The sequence below is a fragment of the Odocoileus virginianus genome, chromosome 24 (assembly GCF_023699985.2).
Source record: "Odocoileus virginianus isolate 20LAN1187 ecotype Illinois chromosome 24, Ovbor_1.2, whole genome shotgun sequence".
In the NCBI taxonomy this organism is placed as follows: Eukaryota; Metazoa; Chordata; class Mammalia; order Artiodactyla; family Cervidae; genus Odocoileus; species Odocoileus virginianus.
In genome coordinates this window covers 28,901,044-28,912,027 of record NC_069697.1, presented here as the reverse complement: position 1 = coordinate 28,912,027, position 10,984 = coordinate 28,901,044, and the positions used below count along the sequence as shown (strand labels likewise).

Sequence of the window (10,984 nt, the reverse complement as noted above, 5' to 3'; positions counted from 1 at the left end):
ACCATGTAGTGCCAGAAATTAGGCTTCAAAATGCCTCTTAGTATCATCATTAACATAAACTACTAACCATCTGGTCCTCTTGTACACAGCTGGTACTTTGAGTAATAGGATGCAATAGAAGTTTAAAGGAAAATTATGAGACTCTTTCCACTTTGACCCTCCTGGGAAAACAGAATAATGTATCCACAACATGAATGCAAGAGCTTCTTGCAGCAATGGCAAAATCGCTTGTGGATTATTAAAAATCGAGAGAGCATCAAAGGGTGTTGCAATGACATGGGACAGCACACCTGTGTAGATAACAGCATCCTTGAAATTCAACAACAGTAGCCCCTATGCAACATAGATAGACTGCACAGCAACACTGAAATATTGCTGGCAGGCATTACTGTAACTGAAGCCACTGGAGTAAAAGGATGAGAATGCTCAGAGTCATCATCAATCTTAGAAGGTTTTAAACAAAAAATACATATATGATTGAGAAACTGAAAAGAGAAGAAAAGGTTTAGAAAATCACTGCAGATACGTGCTAGAATTTTTAGGATTTCTAAACTGTAAGATGGATGAAGCAGAATCTAAATACTATGAATGTGTAGGTAATCCAGAGATATTCATTTTTATAGGAATCTCTGAGGTATGTGAAGACTGAGACCCAAGAAAAGTGATAACAAAACAGGATGTAAACACTTACTGAGATACAGATAGGGCAGCTTTGAGATGTCTGAGCAGAGTCTAGGCAGAGTAGAGAGGAACCTATAAAAAGAGGAGTGAAACTCTGAAAAAGACAGGACATCTCATCTCTCTATTTTATTTCAAGGAAGTAGCCTCCACAAATGGCCATGAGGAACCACAGCACCATCACCGAGTTCGTTCTCACTGGGCTGTCAGACGACCCCCGCATCGAGGCTCTGCTCTTTGCGCTCTTCCTGGTGATTTACCTCCTGACCATGATGGGGAACCTGACGATGCTGCTGGTGATCAGGGCTGACTCCCACCTCCACACGCCCATGTACTTCTTCTTGAGTAATCTATCATTCCTAGACCTCTGCTTCTCCTCTGTCACTGTGCCCAAGCTCCTCAAGGACCTCCTGTCTGAGAAGAAAACGATCTCTGTCGAGGGCTGCCTGACTCAGGTCTTCTTTGTGTTTATCACTGCAGGGACTGAAGCTTTTCTTCTTTCAATGATGGCCTATGACCGCTATGCCGCCATCTGTCACCCACTGCTCTATGGCCAGCTGATGAGCACCCAGCTCTGTGTAAAACTTATACTGGCCTCATGGGGCCTGGCCTCTCTCAACTCAGTCGTCATCTTGCTTTTGGCTGTTAACCTGGACTTCTGTGAGGCACAAACGATCCACCACTACACCTGTGAGCTGCCCTCCCTCTTCCCTCTGTCTTGCTCTGATATCTCTATCAATATCGACATCCTGATCTGCTCCATCTTACTCCATGGTCTTGGAACCTTCCTCCCAGTTTTCTTCTCTTACGCTCGCATTGTCTCCACCATCCTGAGCATCAGCTCCACCACGGGCAGAAGCAAGGCCTTCTCCACCTGCTCCTCCCACCTCATCGCAGTGATCCTGTTCTTTGGTTCCGGTTTGATTCGCTATCTCATGCCCACTTCCGGTTCCTTCCTGGATTTGCTCTCATCCTTGCAGTACAGTGCAGTCACGCCCATGCTGAACCCCCTCATCTACAGCCTAAAGAACATGGAGGTGAAGGCAGCTGTGAAAAGGACTTTTGGGAAATACCTGCAATATTTTAAGTAGTGAACAAGAACACGGAATAAAAGGAAATGAGTTTGTGTTGCCAAGTGCTTGAACTTAAGGTAGAATTCTAGACTACTAACTGTAAGGAAGCCCTCTATCACCCTCTCCTCTCCCCGGCTATACGGAGAATGAAAAATAAAATACAAGAAACTTTATCTCGTTTTTATCTGTTTTTCTTTCTACCCTCTGGTCTGTTTTTCCTTCTACCCTCTCACACAACCACCATCACTTCCTTTCTAGAATTCAGTTAGGTGTTGTATCTCCTGAATTAATCATTTATGTATTTTATCTTGACACTTTGTTTTTTGTCTTATTGATCAACTTTGTTAAGGATTTTATTCAATTTATTGTCCTCTATAGTATTTAACTATTTTTATTTTCTCTTTATAATTTTGAACATCTTAAACATATATTTATAAATTTAAACCATAAGAACAAAGCATGTTGACAGCTCCCATGAAAGATTACAGATTTATTTTACTTTAACAGTCTCCATCTTCTCTCTGCCACTTTAATTCACCCCCTTCCTGCTTTTTTTTTCCTACTTTCTGGGATTATTGTTTCTGGGTATCACTCATGAATTATTACTTTACATTATATGACTTTTTTTTTGAGGGAGGGGCTTCTCCAATGGCTTAGTGGTAAAGAATCCACCTGCAATGCAGAAGACACAAGAGACATGAGTTCAGTCCCTGGGTTAGGAAGATCCCCTGAAGAAGGAAATGACAACCCACTCCAGGATTCTTGCCTGGGAAATCCCATGAACAGAGGAGCCTGGTGGGCTACAGTCCATGGAGATGCAGAAGAGCTGGACACGACCAAGTGACTAAGCATGAGATGTGACTTTTTAATCAATTATATTATGGAGTTTAGTTGTAATTTCTATAGTTCTTTGGTCTCATTCTAATTTTAAAATTATTTAGTGCTGACAAGTATTCCTTTTACAGAACATTTATCCAGTTTTACTTCCCTTTTCATTAGAGCACAATGGTTAGGTGCATTGTCTTAAGATCCAGATGCCTATATTCATACCCTTGCTCTGCCCATATAAGCTTTATGACTCCAGTAAATTACTTAACATTTCTGTGTCAATTTCCTGTAAATAATACAGCAATAAAATCTACATTATAAAGACACTGTGAGTATTAAATGAAATGAACATATAGAGCATTAGAGCACTAATACCCAACATTTGAGTGTTACCCATCATTATTTATAAGTTATTTCATTCTGCTCCTATTTTGTTGTAATGTGCACTCATCTAGATTTTCTTAAAGAAATGGACATTATTAAATCTAAAGACTCCATGTCTGTGAATCTTTTTATTTTGGAAGGTAGCTATGCTCACCACTATACCACCAACACTGCACAATCTCTTTATTTTGACCCTACATATAAATGGAAACTCCTAATTGTAGAATTTGGGAGTTCTCATCATTTGACCTCTGTATAGATGGAATATTATTATTATCTGGTATTTAATGTTCTTTAGAGTGTAATGACAGCAGGTGATTTTTGTCACCAACAAAAGACAGAAAACAAAGTAACACAAAGACAGCATAAAATGATTTTTTAAGAGTTTAAAAATTACATCATAGAAAATTTCAAGATGCATATAAGAATAACAGAAATATAAACTCATCAAATGAAAGGAAAAGACTCTGATGAAAGAAACTGAAGAAGACACAAATAAATGAAATGATAGAATGGATAGGAAGAATTAATATTGAAAATACCTAGACTACCTAAAGTTATCTACAGTTTCAATGGAATCTCTAGCAACATTTTAATGGCATTTTTCACTAAACAGATAATACTAAAATTTGTATGGAACCACAAAAGATCTCAAATAGCCAAAGCAATCCTGAAAAAGAACCACAAAGCTTCAGAAGATATCACACTTCTTGACTCCAGGCTTTATTGAAAAGCTACAGTAATCAAAACATTATGGTACTGGCATAAACCCCACCTTGGCGCTTCCCAGGTAATGTCAATGGTAAAGAACCCATCTGCTAATGCAGGAGACAGAAAAGACATGGACTCAATCCCTGAGTTGGGAAGATCCCCTAGAGGAGGAAATGACAACCCACCCCAGTATTCCTGCCTAGGAAATCCCATGGACAGAAGAACCTGGTGGGCCACAGTCCCTGGGGTCCCAAAGAGTCAGACATGACTGAGAGACTGACTAACACACTGGAATAAAAACTAACACATAGGTCAATGGAACAGAATCAAAAAATAATCCCTCACATGTATGATCAACTAATATTTGACAAGGGAGCCAAGAATACCCATTGGAGAAAGGACAGTCTCTTCCATAAATGATACGGGGGGGAAAGGGTATTCACATGCAGAAGAATAAACTTGGGTGATTATCTCATAATAATAAATTAGTTGCTCAGTCGTGTCTGACTCTTTGCAACCCCATGGACTGTAGCCCACCAGGCTCCTCTATCCATGGAATTCTCCAGGCAAGAATACTGGAGTGGGTAGCCACTCCCCTCTAGAGGGGATCCTCCTGACCCAGGGATTGAACCCCGGTCTCCTACATTGCAGGAGGATTCTTTAGCATCTGAGCCACCAGGGAAGGTATTTTTCTTTTCAGGGAAGGCATTTGAACATCAAATACAAAAATCAACTCAAAATGGATATGTGTGGATATGTATGGATGGATATATATGTATGGATATGTATGTATGTATATACATACAATGGAATATTATTCTGCCACCAAAAAAAAAAAGGAAATCCTGCCATTTACAACAACATGGATGGACCTTGAGGGCATTATGCTAAGTGAAATAAGTTAGAAAGGGAGAGACAAACACTGTTATGATCTCATTTCTGTGTGGATTCTGAAAACATCAAACTCATAGAAACGGAGTTTAGAGTGGTGGTTGCTGGGGTTAAGGGGTACATAAATGGGGGTATGTTGGGCACCGGGTACAAACTTCCAGTTATAACATGAATAAGTTCTGAGTTTCTAGGGTAGAACATAGTAACTACAGTTAACAATACTTTATTGTATACTTGAAAGTAACTGTGAGAGTAGAGCTTTAATGGTCTCGTTATAACAACATCAACAACAAAACGGTGATTATGTGTGGTAGAGGATATGATAACTAACTTTATTGTGGTAAAACATTCTGCAATATATATGTGGACCGAATCGTCATACTATATACCTTAAACTTACACAATGTTACATGTCAATTATATCTCAATAAAGCTGAGGAAAGTTCAGAACAAATTAAATACTTAAATGTAAGTCATGAAACCATAAAACTAATAGAATGAAACATAAAGAATACACTTCTTGGCTTTGACCTGGGCAAAGATTTTTTGACATGATGCCAAAAGTACAAGCAACAAAAGCAGTGACAGGAATAACTGGGACAGCATCAAACTAAAAAGCTTCTGCAAAGTAAAGGAAACAGTCAATGAAATGAAAAGGCAACCTATAGAATAACAGAAAATATTTGCAAACCACATGCCTGATAAGGGGATAATATCTGAAATATATAATAAATTCACACAACTCAATAGCTACATAGATACCTATACAGATTCATACATACATACCTGATTTTAAAATGGGCAAAAGATCTGTATAGACATTCCTCCAAAGACATATAAATAGCCAACATATACATGAAACCCTATGAACCTCATGAAACCTTGAGAACCCATGAACAATATGAAAAGGCAAAAAGATATGACACTGAAAGATTAACTCCCCAGGTTGGTAGATGCCCAATACGCTACTGGAGAAGAGTGGAGAAGTAACTCCACAGGGAATAAAGAGACAGAGCCAAAATGAAAACAACGCCCAGCTGTGGATATGACTGGTGATGGAAGTAAAGTCTGATGCTGTAAAGAACAATTTTGCACAGGAACCTGGAATGTTAGGCCCATGAATCAAGGTAAATTAGAAGTGGTCAAACAGGAGATGGCAAGAGTGAATACCATCACTTGGGTGCAATCTCAAAAATGAAGGAATGATTTCTGTTCATTTCCAAGGCAATCCATTGAATATCATAGTAATCCAAGTCTATGTCCCAACGAGTAATGCAGAAGAAGCTGAAGTTGAACAGTTCTATGAAGACCTACAAGACCTTCTAAAACTAACACCCAAAAAAGATGTCCTTTTCATCATAGGGGACTGGAATGCAAAATCAAGGAAATCAAGACATACCTGGAGTAACAGGCAAATTTGGCCTTGGAGTACAAAATGAAGCAGGGCAAAGGCTAACAGAGTTTTGCCAAGAGAACGCACTGGTCATAGCAAACGCCCTCTTCCAACAACACAAGAGAAGACTCTGCACATGGACATCACCAGATGGTCAACACCGAAATCAGATTGATTATATTCTTTGCAGCCAAAGATGGAGAAGCTCTATACAGTTAGTAAAAACAAGACTGGGAGCGGACTGTGGCTCAGATCACGAACTCCTTGCAAAATTCAGACTTAAATTGAAGAGCGTAGGGAAAACCACTAGACCATTCAGGTATGACCTAAATCAAATACCTAATGATTATACAGTGGAAGTGACAAATAGATTCAACAGATTAGATCTCATAGACAAAGTGCCTGAAGAACTACAAGCAGGTTCATGACATTGTACAGGGAGCAGTTATCAAGACCATCCTCAGGAAGATGAAATGCAAAAAGGCAAAATGGTTGTCTGAGGAGGCCTTATAAATAGCTGAGAAAAGAAGAGATGCTAAAGGCAAAGGAGAAAAGGAAAGATATACACATTTGAATGCAGAGTCCCAAAGAACAGCAAGGAGAGATAAGAAAGCCTTCCTAAGTGGCCAATGCAAAGCAACTAAGGAAAACAATATAATGGGAAAGACTAGAGATGTCTTCAAGAAAATTAGAGATACCAAGGGAACATTTCATGCAAAGTTGGGTGCAATAAAGGACAGAAATGGTATGGACCTAAAAGAAGCAAAAGAGATTAAGAAGAGGTGGCAAGAATACAAAAAAGATCTTCATGAACCAGATAACCACAATGGTGTGATCACTCATCCAGAGCCAGACATCCTGGAATGTGAAGTCAAGTGGGCCTTAGGCAGCATCACTATGAACAAAGCTAGTGAAGGTGATGGAATTCCAGTTGAGCTATTTCAAATCCTAAAAGATGATGCTGTGAAAGTGCTGCACTCGATATGCCAGCAAATTTGGAAAACTCAGCAGTGGCCACAGGACTGAATAAGGTCAGCTTTCCAATCCCAAAGAAGGACAATGCCAAAGAATGTTCAAACTATCGCACAATTGCACTCATCTCACACTCTAGCAAAGAAATGCTCAAAATTCTCCAAACCAGCCTTCAACAGTACATGAACCATGAACTTCCAGATGTTCAAGGTAGATTTAGAAAAGGCCAAGGAACCAGAGATCAAATTGCCAACATCCACTGGATCACTGAAAAAGCAAGAAAGTTCCAGAAAAACATCTACTTTTGCTATGCCAAAGCCTTTGACTGTGTAGATCACAACAAACTATGGAAGATCCCTCAAGAGATGGGAATACCAGATCACCTTACCTGCCTCCTGAGAAATCTGTGTGCAGGTCAAGAAGCAACAGTTAGAACTGGACATGGAACAACAGACTGGTTCCAAATTGGGAAAGGAGTACATCAAGGCTGTATATTTTCACCCTGCTTATTTAACTTATATGCATAGTACATCATGTGAAACCCCGGGCTCAGTTAATCACAAGCTGGAATCAAGATTGCTGGGAGAAATAGCAATAACCTCAGATATACAGATGATACCACCCTTATGGCAGAAAGTGAATCTAAAGAGCCTCTTGATGATAGTAAAGAAGGAGAGTGAAAAGGCTGGCTTAAAACTCAACATTCAAAAAACAAAGATCATGGCATCTGGTCCCATCACTTCATGGCAAATAGGTGGAGAAATAATGGAAACAGTGAGAGACTTTCTTTTTGGGGGCTCCAAAATCACTGCAGATGGTGACTGCAGCCATGAAATTAAAAGATGCTTGCTGCTTGGAAGAAAAGCTATGACCAACCTAGACAGCATATTAAAAAGCAGAGACATTACTTTGCCAGCAAAGGTCTGTCTAGTCAAAGCTATGGCTTTTCCAGTAGTTGTGTCTGTATGTGAGAGTTGGACTATAAAGAAAGCTGAGTGACAAAGAACAGATGCCTTTGAACTGTGGTGTTAGAGAAGACTCTTGAGAGTCCCTTGGGCTGCAAGGAGATCCAACCATTCCATCCTAAAGGAAATAAGTCCTGAATATTCATTGGAAGGACTGATGGTGAAGCTGAAACTCCAATACTTTGGCCACCTGATTCGAAGAACTTACTCATTGGAAAAGATGCTGGGCAAGATTGAAGGTGGGAGGTGAAGTGGATGACAGAGGATGAGATGGTTGAATGGCATCACCAACTCAATGGACATGAATTTGAGCAAGCTCCTGGAGTTGGTGATGGACAGGGAAGCCTGGTGTGCTGCATTCCATGGGGTCACAAAGAGTCAGACACGGCTGAGCAACTGAACTGATCTGATGCACACAGGAAAGAGAGAGATATAAAAAAAAAAAAAAAAGAGGCAAAAACAGAGTTAGAGAGACTGAGAGACACCAAGAGAGGAGGAATGAGTAAAAGTCACAGACTTTTCATAAATCAGTCCATATGTTAGAACCCAGTCTCATTGTCCATCCACTAAGAACAGTGGGGATTATACAGGATGTGTGACCAGGAACCAGGAACCTGGGGAGCCACAATGGGGGCAGCCCACCATATAGGCCAAGGTGAAACACTTGGATCTGAATCTAAACATAACAAGGGGACCTGGAAGGCTGTGGGCCAGAGAGAACAATGTCTAAATTTCATTTAATTACAACCCTCCTACAGGAGGACTGGGAAACAGGCAGGAAGGGAAGTGAGTGACTTTACCTAGGCTTGTTGCAGTTGTATTCTGTGCTACAGTAGCCCTTTATGTAATCCTTCCTTTGCTAAGTCTGTCCATGAGCCATGTGTGATACCAGCCTATGGGCTTTACAGGCAATGTAGGTGTTTATAAGTCTATACACCTGATGGCCTCCCTAGGAAGTAGACACCAGAATGACCTCATTGTGCAGATGGGCAGCTTGGGGACCCTGAGAGGCATGTTGCTTGTCAAGGGACACATCACTGATGACAAGAAGAAGCTGGGTCTGAACCCAGCTGTGTCCTTAGAGTTGGGGTCCTTATTGCACCCAGGCCTCCCTGAAACCATGGAGTGGGTTGTATTGGTATCACTGTGCACAGACATGGCATGGGGTTGGGGGTGAACAGTCATCAGCGCAGAGTTACCCTTGGGAGTTTTATGTAAGTGGGAGGCCCAGATAAGGGGGTCCCAGGAAGCAACCTCAATTCCCTGGCAATGAAACCAATGAACTCAAGAGAATTCAGTAATTGAACAGATAAAAAGAAAAAGAAAGTGAAGTCACTCAGTCATATCCAACTCTTTGCGACCCTGTGGACTATAGTCTACCAGGCTCCTCTGTCCATGGGATTCTCCAGGCAAGAATACTGGAGTGGGTTGCCATTTCCTTCTCCAGGGGATCTTCCCAACCCAGGGATTGAACCCGAGTCTCCCCCATTGCAGGCAGACACTTTACCCTCTGAGCCACCAGGGAAGCTAGTGCTTATCAAATGTAAAGTTTGCTGCAATTCAAATAACCCTCTGCTCAATTTCATATCACTAAAATTATGCAAACACTTAAAATTTGTATTCTATTTTCAGTAGTCAATATGCCCAGAGCAACTAGCTAGGTGCTGCAGAAAATAAATGGTATTTGCCTACAATTTACTTATAATAATACATTAGGTAAAGACTTGCAAATGTGAAAAAGGAATAAAATAATAAAATTTAAGCCTTTTTAATTTTGCAATTCTAGACCATTAAGTACATTCACAACACTATACAACCATCATCACAGTCTAGTTTCAAAATACTTTATTCTTCCAAATAAAAACCTTTATCTGATACATGCAGTCCCTGATTCCTCCCTCCCCCAGTCCCTGGCAACCCCTAATCCCCTTTCTTTCTCTGTTTCTTTACATATTCTCAATGTTTCCTGTAAGTGAAATTATACAAAAGGTGGTTTTTTGTGTCTGCCCATATATTTAAGAAGAACTGGTGACTTTTTGGTTTTGTTTTTATCTGAAATAGCATTTTTGTTACTTGAAAAGGAAATCCAGATGGATTAAAGATGAAATGTACAAAATGAAGCCCTTAGTAAATATGTGCATAAAATTGGCATACACAAATGGTTCTAAGTGTGACACCAAAGGATATGTAACAGTATACTCCTCCTATAAAGGAAAAGTCATGTGACAAAGAACATATGGAAGAGAAATAGACTCACAGACATAGAAAACAGACTTGTGGAGAGAACAAGATAGTGCAGGAGTAGGTGGATGTGGAGTATATCTCTCTCCACAGATACATCAGGAATACACCTTCAGACACAGAAGTGCAAGCAGAACAGCATCTGAGAGCAGACAGGAATGGAAATGAATATACGGAAAAGAATATATAGAACCAATGGAAAAGAATATATAGAACCACACAAAACTCAGTACGATGAAGGAAGTAGGGGGAAAAACAGGAGTGTTAGTAGGATTGGATCTGCCCTTGGCAGGTAAGGGAACTGAAGCACAGGTCTGATCCCCACATCGGGGCAATTGTCTGAGTCAGAAGAGAAACATTTAAGGCTGAGAGTGAAGCAGCTGATCTGTGGTAGCCTAAATGGAATGAGAATCAGACAGTCCTCGCCACAGCCACACATACCCTGGACAGGGACGCAGGTACCCTGGAAGGTGCAGCAGCTGGGAGCTGGAGGTTAGGAATTGTGAAGCAATCCCAGGGTGAGGGCTGCTGTTGACTTCAGAGAGATGGATCGAGGGACTGTGAAGGAGGAGACTGCGGTGGAAAATGCCTGTGGAGGAAAGCCAGGCAGCCATGGAAGCAAGGCAATACTGCTGAGTCACATATAAGGGGTGGAGCCATCACCATAGCCTCTCTCTCCCCACATGCCAGCATCTGCAGCTAAACAATAAAGAGTCTGGCCCATCAAACACCTGAGGCACTGAACTATAGAGTAGGACCTCACCGAGGGTGCCCCTTTAAGTATCTGACGCGCCAGTCTACAGAGTAGGACCCCAGCCGGGGGGACCCCTCTATGTGCCTGACACAGC

At 40.9% G+C, this 10,984-nt stretch overlaps 1 protein-coding gene across 1 annotated transcript; it reads left to right on the top strand.

Moving 5' to 3' along the window:
• The first annotated feature begins 833 nt into the window (after positions 1-833).
• On the top strand, positions 834-1,794 carry LOC110142270 (olfactory receptor 8S1-like). The gene has a single exon (XM_020901384.2). The coding sequence runs from the start codon at positions 834-836 to the stop codon at positions 1,767-1,769; it is 936 nt and encodes a 311-aa protein (XP_020757043.2). The 3' UTR covers positions 1,770-1,794.
• Positions 1,795-10,984: the final 9,190 nt, after the last annotated feature.

What these genes read in the sequence shown, in the direction of transcription:
- LOC110142270 (XM_020901384.2), top strand. Translation starts at nt 834, where the DNA reads ATGGCCATGAGGAACCACAGCACCATCACCGAGTTCGTTCTCACTGGG.